Genomic DNA, 22,353 nt, shown 5'->3' on the forward strand with positions numbered 1-22,353 from the left:
CTACACTTCGATCACATCTTGATTGTTTTATTTCAAATCCATTGTGGTGGTGTATAAAGGCAAAAATCACAAAAACTCTGTCATTGTCCAAATACTTCCGGACCTAACTGTAGTTCCACAGCAAGTGTTATGATGCAATGCTATGTTTTAAATCTATGTGACATATCAAAAATATCTTTTTTACGAATAATACCTTTGCATTACAAATAGCTTTGAAAAACATATATGTAATGATATCTGAGAGTTCTAAAATACACTGTAAATACTGATGTGTATGCATTAATGTAAGTTGGTAGCTTAAAATATCTGTATGCTCATTCTGCTTCCCTATTGTTTTTCCTTTAAATACGGTTATTACACTCTACTGTTCTCTTGACAGTCTCTATTCAATTTTATAAAGGGGTTGATAATGTTACCAGCTATTGATCTTTGCCCTGTATATAAACTAACCATTTCCTGTTGAAGACACAGAGTGAATCTCTGCTCAGGTGATCCTTGTACCTGTTTATGACTTTGTGCATTGTAAATGAGTCAGGGCTAAAGACTTAAATAAACCAGTCTCTGGACGTGACTTCATTTCAGACTGTTCATGGAGTAGCAGAACAACATGGAGGACCTGAGGAATAGGGGCCGAAAGAGAGAGGGGAGGCACAGGTACCATCAAATAAACATTTTGAATTATATATGACATATTTTTTGACTGGTTGAGAACTAGTATTAGTCTTTGCCATTAAGTCATTTAACTGGATCAGGTGGATTTGTGAGAGTGTATATTTTAATAATATTCTAATTATACACCTTGTTAGATTTATAAAAATCTGTTTTATAAGAGACTTTGCTGTTAAGAAGTATTAAGTGCCAGTGTGGCCTACATGTAGTCCCGGGTTATGGCTATGAAAGTAGCATTTCCTTGATTAGCTCACTGTATAAGAGAGTGTGTACATATTATCGTCTCATATTAATATGTGAGTATGTGTATATTATTGTCACCCAGAAGAATGATAAAATATGCAATATCCAATGTACATCTGAGCATCTCAAAATGAATTAATGCTTTTACAGGGACACATGGGACCCATTTCAGCTGAATCCTATTGGAGCTGAGAAAGAAAAGAAGAGAACATGTTTGATGTTAATGCAGCATTTCATGGCAGTGGTTGTAGGTCTACTGGTCTTGACCAGTGCCGTCATCAGCAAGGTGAATTGTAACATTGAATGACATATACATAATTCATAAATCATTCATTACATACTCTTCAGAACTGTCTTCATAACAACCACCACACCCGTTTCTATTTATTCAACTCAATTTACATCTGATATGATATGGAATGTTGCCTGTATCTACAGCAGTTTACAAGGGAATTTATCATAGCACTGAGCTACTGAGCACTTTGTACTCTGTAATCTATATCTCCCTGAAAGTTTCTGAATGTTCCTACCCTAACTGGTTTACAGTGATATCCTAGCAACGTGTAGATAGAATGAACTGGTGTCTGATGACTTAGTCACTTTGCAATAAGGAAGTAAATTAAGATGGTAAAGGGATCATTAGGGATCATAAGGAAATGCAAATTCACACAACATTTTTTCCCCTTTTTTACAACTGATTGATTTTGATCTCTATTTTATTTCTTGTTTCAAAGTCACCACATATGTCAGGGAGTCTCCTAAACTGACATCATAATAAGAAATCTCTTTTTAAATGTTTGAATGTTTCACAAAATGTACCTTGAAAGGAAAAATCCATGCTGAATGACTTGCATATTAATCTTTTTAACTAAATGAGCTTCAGTTGAGTCCAAAATATATTTGTAATGAAATTCTTTTCAAATTTATTCATCTTTCCACAACATGTTTGACTAGTTTCACTAGACACTGGTTAGCTGTTTTCTGTAGTACCCAAAATGTCATTCAACTACCTGCTCATATTGGTGCTAGTGGGATTTTGCCTTGCTTTATCTCTGAATAAAGAGAGCGATGCGGCAGCACTTTAGTTTTTTAGTCTATCCAGCTCTCTCACCTCCTCAGCTGTACACTCTGCACAAACAGGTTTCAAAGCAAAACCTGTTTTCAATTATGTGTGAGATTTTTTTTCTCCTATTAAACGCTATTACAGCTGCACTAGCAATGTCCCCCTGTGACATCAGAATGGCAGACAACAGCTAAATACTTATGAGAAAAACAAAAATACAGCATCAACCAGCAAATTAAAATAAACATATTTATAGGTTTCAAGGTGAAGTTTTCCTTTAAGCTCTTTTTAAAGTTTTTTAAATAATATAACAAATCTTATTGCAGGGTTCTCTCCTAACATTGGCCACACTTTCCAGTCCAAATTCCCTCCGGAGTTCTACGGATAGGCAGTTCTACACGCTACTGCTGATGTGTGCCCTAGTAACACCCAACCTGTTGGTGTTCCTCAAGTGTCTGTGGAAATGTGCCTTCAAAAGCTTTGTTCCACCCAGCAAGAAAACCATGGCGATTGTGAGTTGATCTAATGCAAATACAGTAAACAAATAATACCTTAATTGGTGACATTTTTATGGTATTCCCAGCTTGATCTATTTGTGATAGATACAGTACGTTAGCATATCCCTAGACCAGGAGTATTCAACTAAAATTTGTAAAGGTTCAGTTACATAAATGTCTTTGCTTACAAAGGTCTATATAAGCAACTAACAAGACTGAATGGTGCAACAGTTACCTTTTAATTCTTATCCATTAATGATTAGTTTATGGCTGGTGGTGTTTTGTTTTGCAGTGGAGTTTCATGTTACCAGTTTTGACTAATGCAATGAACAGACGGGTTGTTGTTTTTAATTTGCCTTTGGAAGAATAAGCATATACTTCTCTCTCCATTTATCTTTAAACATTCTGTTTTTGGGAGATTTTATTTTTAACAAACCATGTGAGTTTGCTAATCAGGAAGAACAAAGATGAAAAATCTGTGAAAACTCTCCCCTTTCCGAACTGATGTCTCTAGCCCTGTAGCTAGTCTCAGGTCTGAAGTTGCCTTCAGTAAAAAAAATTTACATAAATGCATATGATTGGAAAAACTGCAACAGAGGATCTGCTACAGAAACAGCCATAGTTAATGTGGACTGCAGTCCACCAGTCGATGACCTCTACACTAGAAAATATATCTATATGCATCTGCTTTTTTAAAGTGTATATAAGTCTACATGGATGTAGGATCCATGATTCACAACGCTTTAGTGACCTATATATCCTTCCACTTAAAAAATATAACAACTGACTTCCGTGGCAAATTAAATGTGGTTTCAGAAACTGCAAACAACTACACACCAAATGATATCCCTTTCCTGGACGTCTGTGAAGTGGTCCACAAATGTTGTTATATCTTATTTCAGATTTCAGTAATTGAGATCCTAGTGGCACTGGGGACCTCGATCTTGGTTCTGGTTGTCATGCCTCAGTTTGATGTGCTCACCAACCTTTTCATATCTGGAGGAGTCTGCATTGGCACTGCCTTCCTTCATGCTGTCCTTCGTCTTCAGCACCAACGCTGGATGATCATCTTTCCTATTTGCTCCATTATTCTAGTGCTCACTGGCTACAGCCTGCTGGCTGCCGATTACAATGTGCGAATGACTTCTTATCTCCCAAACCAAGGGAAAGACTGTTACTACTATGTTGGCATTGCTATATTGGCTTCACTGCTTATCTCTCTTAACTGGTGGGAGAATTCTCTACAGGCCAGCAATAATATTCAGGATATGCTAGCTGAGTTAGATGGCTTCAGAGATTCTGTCTTCATGATCACCAGTCTCATGAGGATTGCTGTCACTGTTGGGGTGTACTTCCTTTATTATTGCTTAATAGCTGAGACCCGCATCAACTGGAATGCTTTCACAGAAATTACAGATAATACCCTTGAGATAGGCCTTGGGGTGTTCTTCCTTCAAGCCTTCTGCTCTGCCGCCTGCCACTGGTTTGGGGTTGTGGCCTGCAAGATCCATGCCGTGAGGATGAGCTTTGCCATGCCAGTCTTATTGACAGGCCCTGTTACACTGATTGTAGGCATAACACTTTTCCTGACTCAAGCGAGCACCTTGGATGTGGCACCAGAGACTTCTTACTTCTCTGAGGTGACAGACAACTACACATCAATTGACAACCCATTTCTGGACTTTTGCTCTGGTCTTGCGAATATGAAGGTCTCTAACAGCACTCCACTGATCCTCCTGGAACTTTCCAAGAGTATCTGCAGAACAACACTGAATAGCCATTATGCAGTTTGGCCTTTCTCCATGCTTGCGCTTGAGGGGGTGTGCATGTGGCTCGGGTTGATTACATGCACATATTATGTTTGGAGCATGAAGGTGCCACGTATCGAGCGGACATCCCAGCTCTTTGTGCGGCGGCTGTACGAATCTGCTTTCATTGATCAATCTCTACTTCTAAACACCAAAATGAAAGTGAAGAACCCAGAAAGGTAATATGATTAAATTTGCTTGGTTTTGAACATCAAAAGTCTTCTGGTGTCCACAAAATTTTAAAATGGTGTTTTAATTTTTTTTAAATGTATGTATTTCAGCTTTGAGGATATAGAGAACTGTGTCATATATCTCTGTGCAACAATGTGGCATGAAACATATGATGAGATGCTTAAGATCCTCACCTCAATGTTCAGGTAAAAATTAATGGTTTTTTTTTGTTTGTATAAGAAAGTTTTTTTGGATTTTATTTTTTATGTCCACCTCACTCCAATATGTCATGGTTTTAGACTGGACAGGTACAGAGGTGATCCAAAAGAAGAACACAAAGATTACTTTGACTTTGAATGCCATATTTTTGTCGATGATGCCTTCATGAAAGATAAAGGCACTGAGAAAAAGATGGTCAATTCATATGTGGAAGATCTAATAAATGTGGTCATGGAAGTATACAGGTAACAGTCATTTTTTTAAAAAATGATATTGTTTATGATTTATCAAATGACTATTGCATAATTAAAAATTTAACTACTATGCTCTTCAGAGTATTCACAAACAAAGAGCCAGATGAAGTCTCTATCATTGAAAGTCCTTATGGTGGTCGGATTGCATTTGTGCTACCAGAGGGAAATACGTTATTTGTCCATCTCAAGGACAAAGGACTAATACGAAACAAAAAGAGATGGTCACAGGTGAGATGGAAGAAATTAAGTTGTGTTTTAGAATTATCATCATATGTGGAAATCTTTGACATATCACATATTTTGATGATTTTTCTTTGCAGATAATGTATATGTATTATCTTCTGGGTTGGAAAGGTTACATAGTGAAAAATCCCCAAAAAATCACTGTAAGTCTTCTTCTAATGCCATATGATACAGTGGTTACATATTAATTATATGCTAAGCAAATGAAATCATTGTTCATGTGGACTTTTCTTTATGTGTGTTAACAGAGACAGAACAATGTATGTCGTGCAAGTCTCATATCACTGGATGGAGAAGCTTACCTCTTACCAACCTTTGATAACGATAGTAAAAGGAAACACATATCAGATGACAACACGTATATCTTGGCTTTGGATGGAGACACTGACTTCCATCCCTCTGCTGTGATTTTACTGGTTGATCGTCTTCGAATGTATGCTAATGTAGGTGCTGCTTGTGGAAGAATTCATCCAACTGGAATGGGTAAGAATTTTGTCATTTTTGGCACAGTGTGTCTCCTTTCAATTCAAAATGCATCTATTTCAGGTGGTAATGAAAGTTCACATTTGATTGCAGGGCCAATGGTGTGGTATCAGAAGTTTGAGTATGCTGTGGGTCACTGGCTACAGAAAACAGCAGAGCATGTGTTTGGGTGTGTGCTTTGTAGCCCTGGATGCTTCAGCCTGTTCAGAGGGTCAGCTCTAATGGATGACAATGTGCTGAAACGATACACCACCAAGGCCACCAGGGCTTCTGAGTACGTCCAATATGACCAAGGTAAGCAGACGTATGCAGGGATTGTTTAGTAAATCTTGCATAGAGCCCTGACTGTGCTGCCCTGCAATCCAACTCCTGCAAAATAAAATGCATACATTACTACATTACAAATCCATTATGAGTATTTGAGTCTTGTTAATGTGCAGAAACCAGTCTTACCTTAGGTGGCGTATTTATTGCTTTTCACCTCGCAAAACTCATCCACCAAATCCTCAAAGTCTATCTCTATAACACGCTCTGACTCAATAGCCAGCAGTGACAACACACTGAGTCTTCTTTGACCCATTTTAGTTTGGAGTTCATTTTCAATCCGACCTATTTGGGAAAATTAACATTCTCTGGCTTCTCATTCCTTTTTAAGTTGTCTTTTCATCAGCACACTTACTGTGGGTTCACAGGTATCCACGATTCATCCACTTAACTTGCTCCAGTTTAAAAGGGTTAGGACTAGGGATGCATCAGTACCAATGTTGGTATCTGGTATCAGCATGATAACATGCTCATTTACTCAGACTCGAAAAGGATGCCCCGGTTACCAGGTCGTAGTATGTGACATAGGGCTAGTGTATGTTGTCATGATAATGTGCTCTGCAAAAATATCAAAAGAAGGAACTACAGCATCATCTCTCAACACAAGTCACCTGATAAAACAGCTTAAACATAAAACTCGGCATAAGCCTCAGCAAGCGATGCAGGCTAGGTGAGAACAAATGTTTACAGTCAACCCTAGGTGAGCAATAACAGCTCTTACCCTGTATATTGTTCTTAACAATCAGCTACTATCAGTCACTGATGAGGGATTCCAAGCTAACTAATGTAGACAGGGAACGCACTTCATTTAGAATCAACTCAGTAATGAACAAGGCTAGTAGCATAGTTGCATGAACACACACAAGTGCGCTTCGTGGCTGCTTTTTAAACAGGGGAAACAGAGCCAATTCACACCAGATGCATTGTATAAAGACCACATTCAATTCCATTTTATTGATTTTTTCACGTGTGCCTAGCTCTAAAACTAGGCTAATTCCATTAATTATTAAACGTTAAATAATAAATATCTTTTGGGGGAAAAAAAGGTAGCAGGAAAGATTGATTAACTGATTGAAGAGAAGACTTTATTTGTCACATATAGTGTACATTACAGCACAGAGAAATTCTTTTCACATATCCTAGCTTGATAGGAAGTTGGGGTCAGAGCGCAGGCTCAGCCAGTTAAGGGCCTTGCGCAAAGGCCCAACAGTGACACCTTGGCAGTAATGTGGCTTGAACCCCTGCCCTTCTGATCAGTAACCTTCTGATCAGTAACCCAGAGTGTTACTGTATCAATGCATCCTTAGTTAGGACCTAACTGACCACTCATTGGTTATGAATTCAGACCCACACCAATAATGTTTCCAAATTTATTTCGGATTCTGTGACTTTACGTTCATTTGCTTGTGAACTATGTATCGTGTTGTGTGTGACACCGTAATGGCCTAATTAATGTCATGAGTTAGGAAGTGTAGTGAAATAATTATCATAGGCATCACTTTAGAGAATGTACTGTATGATCACAGTGATTATTATGGTCAGGGGTAATGGTAGCATTATTGCCTGATTATTTACAATGCACTTTCAGGTGAGGATCGCTGGCTTTGCACATTGCTTCTCCAGCAGGGATGGAGAGTGGAGTACAATGCTGCCTCGGATGCTTACACTAATTCTCCTCAAGAATTTAAGGAGTTCTACAACCAAAGGCGCCGCTGGGGTCCCTCTACTCTTGCAAATACTTTAGACCTTCTACACAGTGGAAAAGAAACTGTAAAAAGGAACTCTTCCATATCTATGCTCTACATCTTCTACCAGATCTTCACTGTGGCTTCTTCTATTCTTGGACCTGCTTCTGTCACCTTGATGGTAGCTGGTCAGTATATCCAGGTTTTCACATTTCATGGAAAATGGACTGTTCTATATTATTAGATACTAAAGATTTTTTCTTTTATTATTCTCTTTTCTTTAGGGGCTTTCCAGTTCGTGTTTAGTATCCCAGGAGACCTGTCCATTATCATAGCTGTCATACCACCAGTTGTTTACATGCTAATTTGTTTCTTCACCAAATCCAACTTCCAGATTACCATCGCTGCCATTCTTAGTGTTTTGTATGCATTTCTGATGACAGCATCTTTCTTCTCCATTATTGGTGAGTGATAGCCTATTATTCCAAACCTGCATGTCTGTTTTTTCTCTCAAAAAGTAACTTACTGTAGGTCATGTTATAGCTATGACAAAACTCAACAATGATATGGCCTTCCATAGCACTGTTTGTGATCCCTTTGTTCTATACCAGCTTACTTAAACATTCTCAATGTGGTAACAGGTGACATGGTGAAGGAAGGCACATTCATCACCCCTACTGGGATATTTCTGGTGTCCATGGCAATCTTGTACTTGGTCACAGCAATACTTCATCCCCAGGAGTTTGGCATGATTGTCTACGGTCTCATGTACTTTATATGCATCCCTAGCGGTTACCTCCTCCTTACTATCTACTCCTTGGTCAACATGAACAATGTCTCCTGGGGCACTCGAGAATCCAACAAAGAGAAGGAGCAGAAGAAGCACGTTGGAATTTTGTGTAACCGCAACTGCAAACTCTGTTGCTGGGATGTAAATATCCAAGTCACCCAAGAAACCGAAAACCTGATGCTCCAGCAAATCCAGCAAGCAGTTAATCCAAATGGTTCACCGGACAAAACAGAGATGACTGTACAGGGTGCTGAAGAAAGTTTAAAACACTCTCAAACTGAAAATCTTCCTACTGAAAACAACAGAGATGTTGCATTGAGGATGAGAGACATCAAGCATCTGTCCAATGACAAGGAACAAGATACAAAATCTGTGAACAGGTAGATCTGCATCAAGCTGCTATTTCTACCTCCACTGTAATGTAAATTACAACTGATCCTACCATTTCCACTTGTATATTAGGATGGTAATTGTGTTGCGTTGTCTGAGATGTGTGTGTTGAATGTATTGTGTTGTGACCAAACACCAAGAAAAATATGTGTGAACTTATATGGTGAAGAGAACGATTCTGGTTCTGATACTGATAATATTTTCACGAACTTTGGTCAGAGACATACATTTGAAGCAAGTGTAATTTTGATTTTCTGTCCATATAAAATTTTTACAGTACAAGTGACATCAGCATGGATCAAAAAACTTTCACATCATATGATGATGATGAGGAGGAGGAGGATGACTTGGATGCATATGATGATCAGAAAGAGCAAGAAAAGGAAGTTGTCCCTAACAGCGGTAAGTCTTAAAAATGAGTACTTGATTTGCTTATGATTTTACTAAGGATTTTACTCAATCTTTAGTAATCAGCATGAGCAGGATCTATTATAATTCATTATTTTGTCTAACAGACTGGGTTGGACCAGTGAAAACAGTATTCCTGAGGAAGCTTACCTATGCAAATCTCAAGAGGAACCTCCAGGAGCAGATTAGATACACCCTCAGAAATAAGGACCAGGAAGACCTTTGTGAAGAGCTGGTGCTCATGCTAACTGACACTCTCAATGAAGAGATAAGGGACAAAGTGGGCCCAGAGGATATTTTGTCAGACAGCCAATTGGAAGAACTACAGGATGCACTTAATGAGTCAGCAAGGAGGATCCTGAAGACCAACCGCATGCAGATCAACCGCATGAAAAGGCTGGAGGCAAGAGTCAAACGAGCTATTGAGAGAACCCTGGTGGCCCCCCAGGTTGTGAAACTGTCTGAGGTAAGAACGGCATTGGTGTCTTTCTGTCTACCTCATCACATACTGGAGGCACTGGTTCAGGGTCATCTATTCTATTTTTCTTGATTATGTTTTTTTTTTTTTTTTTTCGTGCTGGTTAGGAGCTGCTCTTTATTAAGTTTAGCCCAGAAATTAATAACTTGGACTTCATGAAGTTTGGTCTGTAAATGATTTTATTAGTCACACTAATCTCTGAATCAAATATTTGTTCACCTAACCAGGATGAGACAGACTTCTGGAATAAACTGATAGAGCGCTACCTGCAACCCATAAATGATCCCAAAAGCCATCTAGAGCAAGTGGAAAGGGAACTGAAATCCCTTCGGAACAAGGTAACAATCCTAGCAATCTCAGACTCAATACTCATCTAGCCCAAATATAACTTGTGTAGTTCCTTAAAACACATCTTTCTATTCTGTTTCCATGACAGGCAGTATTTCTGTACTTTATTGTGAACGTCTTATGGGTTGTGGCCACATTTTTTCTTCAAGCCATTGGCAGTGACATAATCAGCATCAAGATTCCTAAATATTTGCCAAATGGCAGTTTGGCTGATGAACCTCTGAAGGTGGAACCTCTAAGTTTAATGTTCCTGCTGTCTTTTGCCATACTTCTGTTGATCCAGTTTCTGGCTATGCTTTACCACAGGTACATTATAGCCAATACAACATGATGCAGTTTGAATGATCTTTAGCTGCTTTAAAGCTGGATTGAGAATTTCTTACACAAGTCATATGCTGAGTCTTGTTTTTGTCTCCTGTAACAGAGTGTACACCTTGATCCACGTGTTAGCCTACAGAAGCTCGGAGAAGGACTACACAGAAAAGGATGCAGTGAGTAATCTTCTTTTTTTTTTTTTATTTTGCTTAATTGTTTTTATCACATTTGGGTATTTTACCAGTTGTATGTCATTATTTGGTACTGACCCAAGCAACCTATAATCTTTTTCTTTTTGAGCGTTGTAAGAATAACAAGAACGTGTAAATGGTGGGTTTAATCTGTTGACTGCACATTACTTTTTGTGCAGGATGAGGAAGACTTGATCTTGGAAAACCAAAGTACGAATGACCTTGTCATAACCGGTGATGACCTGTGATGAAGAGATGAGCGATTTGAGTATATTTATATTTACTTATGACTGCACACTTGTAATGACACTTTCAGGGTACAAGTTTTATTGTACTACAAACACAAATGAAAATCCAGCTGAGAAAAAGGAAAAATAATGCAATGACTCAAGTATGTGCAATAAATACTGTGTACTGTATTTATACTTTGATTCTTTTATGGTGAAGGCAACAAAGGAAAGCTGTAGCTGAAAGATTTATCTCTGGAGTGGTATATCTATAGTGTTTAAAATAAACAGTCAAAGTAATTTTTATTTAAAAAAAAACATTCAAGCTTCACTGAAAGAACTGAACTAGTCAACGAATAAGAAAGCTGTAACATCATATAATCATTTACATGCAAGCGCTACCAGCTCTTGTTTGTGACTAGACTTGCCTTATCGGTGCTGTAAACTGTAAATCAAAATCACAGCTTCCTAAAAGTGGTTTGTCATCATTATAATGGTACAAGTTCACTCAAGGATTGGGAGGGTGTGTGTGTTTTTTTTTTTTAAAACATGTTCCGTGTGCTTCATTTTTACTGCCTAATTACAGTCTATTTACAAGCCATATGCCAAAGTACAAAAATGAAGCTGTAATTTCTTCAGTTAGTTTAGTACCTAGTTAGACCTAGTAATGTAATCCTATAAACTGTGTGATATTTTTTTTATGATCAGTACCAAATGTAATCATTATCTGGCTCTCTAAGTGTTGTGGTAGTTTTTGTATTTTAATTAAATGGTTCCATTGCATGCTGTGTAAAAGATTATTACATGTAAATTGCTTTTTTTCTTTCTCAATCCATAATTTATGCAATTTGGAGAGCACCTGACATAACATCATTGTATATGAAAAGGGAAATTTGTTTACAAGTTTCAGTATCTGTGGTGTGGAACAGTTATACATGTAACGAAACACATTCAGTGGGAAAGTCCTTGATATATGAGTGTTAAATATGAATGCTGTGATTGTTAATATATAAAAATTTTATGCACAAATAATGCCATTTTGTTTACTGTACATAAATAGGGGAAAGATGACTGGTGGGTGGGGAGTGACAGGTGACCAGATTGGGAAGGAACTGGGGAAAAATCAGAAATTAAAAAAAAATTGAAAAATAGGTTTCCAAAATCATAACTATTGCTATACCCTGGCCTCATATTAGACACATTAGATGGCCAAAAGGTTGTGGACACCTGATCACATCCATATATTCAACTTCCCCAAACTGTTGCCACAAAATTGGAAGCGCACAATTGCCTAAAGTGTCTGCATATGCTGTAGTATTACAGTTTCCCTTCACTGGAACTAAGAGGCGCAAATCTGTTCCAGCATGACAATGCCCCTGTGCACAAAGCAAGGTCCGTAAGGACATATTGTGCCTCAGTCAGAGTGGAAGAACTTGAGTGTCCTGCACAGAGCCCTGAACTCAGCCCCACTCAACACCTTTGGGATGAACTGGAACACCATCTACACCCCAGGCCTTCTCCCCTGACATCATTGCCCGACTTCACTAATGCTCTTATGGCTGAATGAACACAAATCCCCACAGTCATGCTCCAAAATCTAGTGGAAAGCCTTCCCAGAAGAGTGGAGGTTATTATAACAGCAAAGTGGCACTACGTCTGGAATGGGATGTCCACACTGGGAGTGATGGTCAGGTGTCCACATCCTGGGCCATAGAGTGTATTTGCTATACCTGATACAAAGAATATATGAAGCTTTTCTTGGCATATACCTTAAACAGAATACACAGTTGTCTACACTAATATATTTAGCATTCACAGTGGAGTTTGAAGTTTTCTATGTGTCTTTAACCTACTTAATGCATAATTAATCACACACTCAGCAAGTTAGATATTTTATTTATGTATTTATTTTTTTAAGCCTGAGTCCCATTGAGAGTTTTATGTCAAAATGCAGAATCCGCCTAGGATACCAGCCCAAGTTCTCAGACTTCTCGCTCAATTACAGTTCCACAAGATCTCTCTTTTGTGTAAGGTGCAGTCTGCAATCACAAACGAGTCGCTGTAGTTTTATTCTTGCATTGTGTTTTTACACTATACTGAATATGAATTGTGTTGAATAATGCAATATTGCAGGTTTGCAGCCAGTACAAATCAGCAGGAAATGCAGTAAATCAACTTTTATTTATTACATGATCTGAGATTAACTTGATATACACCATTCAGCCATGTTTCAGAATAAATTACCTTAAATGACAATTCCAGAAATCAGTAGCATGACGTGTACCATACATAAAAAAAAAAAAGGCAAATGTGCGTAACAGTCCTCTAAAAGTTCTATTTATATACATTTGATTCCAATCGATTCTGAAAGCCTGCATCCTCATTTAGCATGGGAGTTCAATTGTATTTATGTCATTAATCAGATAAAAACCTAAATGTTTTCTTTATTTGAAATATGATTTCTGAAAGCTATCTGTTTGTTATGAAGAGAAAACCTCCGCGGTTTATGGCTGCTCATCATTTCGCCGTTTTTTTCTCCATGCTGCAAAGAAAAAAAAAAGAAGAAAGAAGATCTAATTATTGTGGCATTACAAGGCTGTTCTCAAAGGTTCCACTACTTAACAAGAAGGCAATAAATAACAAATGAACAATAAAATGCCAAAAGTTTTTAATTTTATGTAGATACTTACAAATGACATTCATTACTTTATTCTGATCACTAGTTAGCTTGCTAGCCAGTTAGCAAGTAGCATGACCACCTGCTCCAACATCCCTGCATCCCACACAAACCTCATAATTCACTACGTAGTATTTTAAAATATCATTCAATCTAAAATTTATTATCGAATTGTTTAGTATCTAGCTAAACCTTCACTTGACTATACCTACTCACTTACCTAATAAACACTCTATAACCCAATAAACAATAAATTGAAAGCCGAGAATACAAATAAAACCCTTACTTTTTTTTTCGTATGTCACAAAAACTCTTTTTGATGCAACAAAACCGCAACAGAAAGAAAACCAAATGCTATAAATGAGATTTCTTTTGTCATAACTAAAACACACCATTGTCCATGACTGAAGTGAAGGTCTCATAATATCCAGCAGGGTTTATATTGATTTGGTGACTGGGGTTTGAATCTTTTCCCCTCATAATTTTTAATTATTTATGAGCTATTTCACCCCAAAGTGAAGGTTTAAATGGAACAAAATATCCTACAGTATGCTGCCATTCCTTGGCTTTATGTAGGCCTGATGATAGTGATAAACGTGAGACAGACGTGGGACGTCACTCGTTTGTTACGTGGGTGTTATGCTATCCTATGTTTAGGTGTTTAATTTTTTACTGCCATGTTCAGCATCAAGTGCTATATTCCTGGCAGGAGCAAGGTTATAAATAACAAAGGAATAAAATGTATAAATGAATACATGTGTAGATATACATAAGAACAGGCACACAAAAATAACTAAATTAGCACAAATGAATAGAAGATATTTTAAAAAGTTAAACAATTTATATATATATGGATTGTTTCAAATTAATTTGGGATAAAAATTCCAAAACTCTTTCTAGTGTTACCTTATCAAAACTTCTCCTAAAAAGACCTTACTGAGTAATATCTTTGTCTGATGACTTTAAAAGCAGAACAGTTCAATAAAATGTGTTTTCAGCTATCCTGTGACATCAGTAGCACTGATCTGATCACCCTATTAGCAAACCAGCTAATTAGTAAACTGACTAATGCAACAAGGGCTTTTTAAACACAATTACAGCAGAGAGTCAAAATATAATTCTACACTAGACATTTTAATTAAGAAATGTGCATTGTGCACAATGTGCATAAAAGTGCATTTCTCTCTATTTTCTGAAAGAACAAAAATACATTTCTCCATGAATTAGTGACATTCCCAGTTGTCACAGGAGTGCAAAACCTTATGTACCCTTAGGACATAATAAACAAGACATAAATGTCACTTCTAATAAGAAGACAGCTTGTGTGTTGCCTTGACCGCACACAAGTTTGGCATCCTTTCACATGAGGCATGTATAATGTTAAGAATAACAAAAACAGCTATAACACAGTAAGAAATTTAACAACGATGACGTCTTACTTGTACTTAATAAGCCGTCCTCCCTGAATGAGCTGTGCCGCCTCATTGGTGAAATGGCAGGCGAAGAGGAGCCAGTTCCTTGGCTGGACCTTGTAGGCAAATCTCATGAACAGCAGCGAATAGCAGGTCAGAGCTGGTGAAACAGTAAGATAAACATTCTGTGCAAATATTTAACTTAAAAAAAAAAGCTAATAAGGATGTGATTAACAGTGAAAGGAGACTAGCTAATACTAATATGGCTGACAGTGAAAAGACACTAATCAGTACAAGACGCTGTTTACAGAATGCTAAGGAGTCTACTGGGTATACGATGGAGTTTGCAAAATGCTAACTAACCCTCACTCACTTTCATGAAGTTTTCCACTTGAACCTGGAGCACTGCTTTAACCAAACATTGTTTTATCATTACTCATCATGCCATAATAAAGCATATTAAACATGTCAAATGCATGAAAAGACAACCTTTGTACCAGTGCTCCCTCAATGGTCTTAACAAAAGAGAACAATGAAAAACCTTCTCCTTTAAGTCTATGAGGTCAGAAATAGCACACAGGTAGGATGGAGTTCCTGCTATATCTGGCTTGAGAGAAATGATAGAGAAAAGGTTCATCTGAAATCTATCATTGGCTAAAGCTAAAAGTCTAGATGCGCCTATTACTTAAGAAATGCTCCAGAATTATTGGCACTCTTGTAAAGATGGGTTAAAAGGGTTATGAAAAAAAGTGTGTCTTTATTTAGCCTAATCTCACAATAACCTTTATATTAAGAAAAAAATATATGCAGCACTGCACAAAACTCAGAAACCTCCCTTTTGTTTTTGATCAAATGGCCATTCAGTATTGACTGTTAATTAGTAATGATGGGAAAATGTACACTGCATTAATTCCATTTTCAGTCAAACAGCCATGCAGTACTTATTTATGTTGAAGTTCAATACTACAAATTAAATATTTACAGATTCCATACTGTTTTTCTGTCGAAGACCTGTGCGTGATTTATGCAGAATAATGGTGGAAAAAAGTCTAACAGAAAATCAAAAAACAGAACTGCATCACAATTTTACCAAGGGTGCCAATAATTCTGGAGCTGCCTGTGCATATATATACAGAAAACGCAAAGACGTTGTATTTTATACTTCTTGGAGTCTGTAAACACCAACCACAGACAAAGCACTGGATTGCGAAACGAGTTAAACCTGCTTTATCACATACCAAAGGTCATTCGTCCACTGATAATTTCTGGACTTTTTTTCATGTCACTGATGGCAGCAATCGGCAGCCCCCAGTTTGCTACTGGGCCCCAAAAGTGCTGAAAATGAATAAAACAGATCAGTAAAGTCCAATCCATTTAATCAGACATTTGTAGAAAGATTATCTAAACGCTGGTTGATGTTTGTGACATGCAGGGTACATGTCATGAGCACGCTAATGGAAGCTTTGTTTCAGGAAATGTACCCACAGCTACATGACACCAAAAGTTGTCCTTTACAAGTTAACTTTCACGCCCCAGCGCTGTAGAACTCTGACTGGTCGGAAGGTGTTAATTAGTTTTCTATAACAGCAGCCCCGACCATAGTGATGGTCATACTTCAAATCACAGGTTTATCCTGTTTCACCTGTTTATCTTCTTCTTATTATTATTATTATTATAATATCATCATCATCATCATCCTCATTGTTCTAATATATGATGATTTCTATAGCGACAACTTACACAGGGACTTGTATGATGGACTCTCCACAATTACAGCTGATGATAAACTGATTAAAAAAACATGTAATTTAATCAAAATGATGGTGAAGCTTTCTGTAAGGAGGGTCAGTGCTTTGTAACAGTAGGTTTTCCACTACAGGAGAGTCTTCAGGACCGAGGATTTTTGGGGTGACTGTGTAACATGACAAACTGTGTTTGTTTTTTATCTTATTAACTTCAAGTCAGGTTGGTGAGAGAATGATTGTTTATAGCTGTTATAAAGTGACAACAGGAACTAACTTGTCACAAGGACGTTCCACGACATTAAATGTAACTATAAACCGACAAAAAAAGGCATGTTGTCGAATCATAAATTAAAATTTGTAATCGTTTGCAAATCGCTGTGGTGTAAGAGCAACAAAGCACTTCGGGTTGCTCAGTTACGGGAAAATAATCAACTTCGGGTGGTAAGAGTAACTGTGCTTCACGCCGGGCCGCATCACACCACCCTGTCGTGGATTATTTTCCTATAACGGCATGTCTCGTAGTGTTTTACTAAATTATAAAAGCATAATAAAGAAACACTTACTGTGCTGACGTTGAAGGTCCCATGTGCAGTGGAAATAAAGAAAGCATGGAAAAAATTATTGAAGTAAATAAGGAAATTTTAAATAATAAAAACTGACATCAAGTGTACAAATGTACTGTACAAATTCTCTCAATAAAGTTAGATATAAAACTCTCATGAAATCAACTGACTTGATAAATGAACCCAAGAGGCCAGGCTTTTTAACCCAACCACATTGCTAAAGACTTACATTCCTTTTATTTGGTGAAATAAAAGATTTTTTTTGGTTTATATTAAATATAACTTGTTTCTTTGCTTGTTGTTTGTCAGCACTAGCAGCTCTTGCTGATATGTAAACAGAAGACACTCCGCGCTAATTAGCCGTCACTTTAATACACAGTGCACTATATAGGATGCTGAAGTCATTATTTCATATACAACCCTAGTGTACTTGGGCAGGGAGCTGTGAGCCATTTGGGACTTGGCCAGAGCTTGCCCTTCAGTTCGGTCAAAGCTAATTTCCGTCAACTTTATCTACCTATGATAAATGTTTATAAAGTCGAGTGCAAGTAAAATAGCGATACACATCTCGTTAATTATTCGAGTAACAAGAATGTTCAGAATTTATGCTATTTAGAATTGGAGCTAGCTAACGTAGCTAGCAGGCTAGCCTGCACCGCCTAAGTGAGGAGCTACTGCTAGCCATGACTTACCTCATCAGATAGTCTCTGAACTCCTTGCTACGGAGATGATCCACAGCTTTACGAGCCAAAGTGCCAGCCATTGTTTCACTCAGGTATAAAACAAAATATGAAGATTAAAAAGAAAAAAAAGAAAGCTTGAAGGCTCAGATGTTCGTGCAGGAGGCTGCTGGAAAATAGAGGACAAATCTGTTTTACGCTGCCAGCAACTCACACGTCACTTCCTGTTTTATGAGCTTTTTTCAGTGTAAGAGTCCACACAACTCCCAATATACCCCACTGTATGCAGTATACACAGTATAATAAATCAAAGTCCAGTGTGTGTGTGTATATATCTGATGAAATTGACTTTTATCAGAAACCTCCTTTTTTCTGTACAAATTTAAAAAAAAAAGTGGGCACACAAAGCTAAGCTAATAACTTTGGGTGGATTTATTGCTGCCATAGAGACTATAAACGTCAATAGCTTTCCTTCTCATATAGCTCTGTTTGTTCATCTTCAGTAACGGCTTTATTCTGTTTTTTTTTAGACCCTTTTAGTGACTTTTATTCAAAAAGGGCCTGCTGAGAAATCTAGCAACTTTTGGAGCAGACGTTAGTGACTATACTGAACTCGACATGGCTCTCCAGCTCACATCACAGCTGCTGATGAACGAGTTGAGAGAGCAGATTCACTCGACTCACCATCACTGTGTAAACTGTTTCCCAGTGACCAGTCACTGCAAGTAACTGTTTCCTTCATGATGAAGGGTTGTGTCTAGGGTTGGGGCTGATAACAGAAAGGTGAGATGAGAAATGTGGGTGAAAATGAAGGTAATGACGATCTCTTATGAGATACATTGTAGAAAATATTTACAATCACTGATATTGCGTCAGGCCACAACAACAAACAAACACTCAAAACTAACTGTAGAAAAGGAAGCTGTCTTACCTGTGCAAAAAAGATGGTAGACAAATGACATTTGGCTTCCCTTTTCTTTCTGACTAACCAAAAATACAGACAAAATGCCCACATAGCCAAGAACAGAAAGCTGAGGCTGCAGTAGGCACAGACTCACCAAAACAGGACAGCTGAAGATGGGAAAAACATAGTGTGGTCTGATGAATCTCGACTTCTGCTGAGGCACACAGCTGGTGGGGTCAGAATTTGGCACCAACAGCATGAATCCATGGATCCAACCTGCCTTGTGTCAACAGTCCAGGCTGGTGGAGGTGGTGTAATGGTGTGGGGAATGTTCTCTTGGCATGCTTTGGGCCCATTAATACCAATCAATGATCACTTCAATGCCACAGCCTATTTGAGTATTGTTGCTGACCGTGTGCATCCCTTCATGGCCACAATTTATCCATCCTCTAATGGCTATTTCCAGCATGGTAACGCCTTTGGGATGTGGTAGAACGGGAGATTCACAGCATGAAAGTGCCTAAAAATTCTACAGGAACTGCATGATGCAGTCATATCCACATGGACCAGAATCTCAAAGGAATGTTTCCCCCATCTTGTAGAATCCATGCCACGAAGAATTGAGGCTGTTTTGAGAGCAAACGGAGGCCCTACCCAGTATTAGTATAGTGTTCCTAATAAAGTGCTCGGTCAGTGTATACAACCTGTAGCGAAAACCAAAAGGCACAGGCAAATTTCAAGAATGCACAAACAAGCATGGGTTCATATACCAGAATCAATCAATCACAAATAACTAATAGCACAGAAACAGTGAATCAATGAGCACGAGCCTCATGAGTCCAAAATAGCCCACTCCTTAAGTTCTCATGAGGAGATGAGGGAGCGTAACAAGCCACAGTGAAATCTGTAAAGGACTGGACCGAGAATGGACTGCACCTGGAAAACCTGAAATGGACTCAACAGCACATACAAAGTCCACAAAGAAAGAATAAACACATAAACACAAGGAACACAGATGGGCCCATAACATCTGATAAAACACTATTCTATATTATTTTAATATGTTCTGAGTGAAAAGCTTTCTTCTTCATATATCCTAATTTAAAATCTTTTAAAATCACAGGTTTTTGTGGAGGAAAAAAAATGACACGATGATATTTTCATATAAATATATCCAAATAATGAATAATCTATATAAATATATCCAAAAATAAACATATCTTCTGTATATAACAAAGAATAATCCATGAAGCTTGTTTGGAACTGCAATGTCAATATTCATCTTTTTACATCTGGTGCCCCATGCTCTCCATAAGTGCAACTTCTTCATCACGTCAAGACGGCCAGTCTATTGGCAGAGAAGTACACACGGATAACGCTTTCCTCTCAGTGTGTTCAGTGTGTTACACCGCCCCCTGATGTTGCATGACTCTTGAGGAAGGACATGATAGCCTTTGCCCTCCCTGCTTGTATCTACTGGCAGAGAAACCAGTTAAGAAATAGGGAGAAAATCTAGGAAAAAAATATTAAACAAACGGTATAAGCAATAGAGCAGGGTTTTGTTTATTTTTGTTTAGTTTATTTTGTGTGTTAATTCTTATAGGTTTCCTCATCCACAACATACCTGGTTCAGCTCAGTAAGAGCTTGAAATCTATGAAAATGTGCTTATTTAAATTTATGAATTCATCCTTTTCTAGAACATACAGAGCCGCAGCTGCCATTTCAACATCTCTGTGCACCAACATACCCACAGACTTTCACAGGCAGACTTCAGAAATGGCAGAGACTTGGGACTTGTGTGAGAAAATGTAGAGATGAGTGAGAAAGTTGCTATGGTATGCTATGCTATGTTTGTGCCTCTAAGCGTGTCTTGCAGGTTCCCGTTCCTAAACTATATCAAGGAGTGACATTCTATGGAAAAAGGTGAAGAGGTTCTTCATGTTGGTATTACATTTATGTTACAGCTAGGATTGTGAGATATTGATTTTTATCCGTTCTTTTTTACCTCTGTGTTTGCAGCAGAATAAATAAGCTCAAAATCAAGTTCACGCCGAGTTGGCTGGCTCCTTGTGTACCTTCAATAACTAGTGCATTATTTTTGTAACATATTATGGTGCACTTAAAAATGTTAGCATTTTGTGTTGTAAAATTCTTGCAAATTTCATCTTCACTAGAGTCATGTTCCTTTAAATACCCAAGGTCTAAGGCAAATTTATGTCTCTCTAACAAGCTGTCTGCAGTTTCTTTTCATTCAAGTCACAGCACTGGAGCCTGAAGAGGGATATACACCTTTAAAAAAAAATCTATTTGATGTTATTCAGTTCAATTCAATTCAATTTTATTTGTATAGCGCTTTTAATAGTGGACATTGTCACAAAGCAGCTTTACAGAAATATATAAATTCCGGATATAAATTTTAAATTTATCCCTAATGAGCAAGTAAAAACTCCCCGAAATGACATGAGGAAGCAATCTTGAGAGGAACCAGACTCAAAAGGAACCCATCCTCATTTGGGCGACACTGGATAGTGCGATTATAAATAATTTCCCTTATATAACTGTATACTATATAATCAAAAAGTGCATTTGTGTAACCAAGAACTTATGTGCTTATGAGCCACTTATGAATATGAGCATTAGAGTCACTTCTGAATTCATTATAATTTTAACTTGAAGTCTGTTTTGTTGAAGTTATCAACTGTTCAATGAAGGAGACTTGACTGCAAAACTGCTTGTAACAATTGCAGTCCTAAGGCTATGCAAGGCTGAACATCCACAACCATCTTTATGGTCTCAATGTAGTAGGTTACTGTGGATGCTACTGTATGCTGGTTACTGCATATAAGTTACTGTGGATGCTACTGCCATGTGAGAGGACGCACCACTGTTAATAGGGCAGGTGTGGCGAGCTTTCAAAGCACCTCCCACCCCAAAATCAGTTGACCAATAGAGGTGAATGCCTCCCCAATAAAAATGTGCTCAAAGTCAGAAGCAAAAAAAGATTGTAGAAGCAAAAAAAACTGCATCAGAAAAAATAGAAAATAGATTTTTGAAATTTTATCTTTTTGAAAAATTTATTTTGCTCATTACTTGCAATTTTTGTTCACATTTTGATCAGTAATATTTTACTGTGGATTTTTTAATTTTATTTGAAACATTTAGCACAAAATTAACTCCATGGTTTATTTTTTAATAAAAGTGATATTTAGAAAAAGTCACCATTCATGACATTCAATTTTTATAAATTCTACAATTATATACAGTATATATATATATATATATATATATATATATATATATACAGAGAGAGAGAGAGAGAGAGAGTGTATAGTTATGTAATAAATATTACAAAAAGTCTCTTATCTTGTTTTCATCATTTCAGATTCATTTTGGGGCTACTCTATGAGTCGCCTAATAAATAAATGTAAACATACTCACTTTTAACAAGGCAATGTAACACAGGCATTTTAAAATAATCACCCCCCATCCCACTGCAGGCCCATAAATCAAACCACCCACCCCCACAGGCCAACTCCCACCCCACTGGAACACTAGCCTGGGCTGA

At 37.6% G+C, this 22,353-nt stretch overlaps 2 protein-coding genes across 2 annotated transcripts; one reads left to right on the forward strand and one right to left on the reverse strand.

The window, feature by feature from the left end:
• Positions 1–542: 542 nt before the first annotated feature.
• chs1 (chitin synthase 1) lies at positions 543–11,603 on the forward strand. Its single transcript, XM_026943138.3, has 19 exons — positions 543–654; positions 1,063–1,198; positions 2,302–2,487; positions 3,375–4,459; positions 4,562–4,657; positions 4,751–4,915; positions 5,005–5,152; positions 5,245–5,310; positions 5,416–5,650; positions 5,744–5,944; positions 7,563–7,847; positions 7,944–8,123; positions 8,301–8,829; positions 9,117–9,241; positions 9,355–9,713; positions 9,953–10,063; positions 10,162–10,379; positions 10,498–10,564; positions 10,759–11,603. Exons 1-19 carry the CDS (start codon positions 608–610, stop codon positions 10,825–10,827), a joined length of 4,308 nt encoding a protein of 1,435 aa, XP_026798939.3. The 5' UTR covers positions 543–607; the 3' UTR covers positions 10,828–11,603.
• A 1,365-nt stretch (positions 11,604–12,968) lies between these two features.
• On the reverse strand, positions 12,969–18,116 carry mpc1 (mitochondrial pyruvate carrier 1). The gene is given in 4 exon segments (XM_053231027.1): positions 12,969–13,348; positions 14,923–15,055; positions 16,134–16,230; positions 17,892–18,116. Coding segments are annotated over 4 exon segments (330 nt in total). The 5' UTR covers positions 17,967–18,116; the 3' UTR covers positions 12,969–13,323.
• Positions 18,117–22,353: the final 4,237 nt, after the last annotated feature.

Source organism: Pangasianodon hypophthalmus, chromosome 28 (genome assembly GCF_027358585.1).
Source record: "Pangasianodon hypophthalmus isolate fPanHyp1 chromosome 28, fPanHyp1.pri, whole genome shotgun sequence".
In the NCBI taxonomy this organism is placed as follows: domain Eukaryota; kingdom Metazoa; phylum Chordata; class Actinopteri; order Siluriformes; family Pangasiidae; genus Pangasianodon; species Pangasianodon hypophthalmus.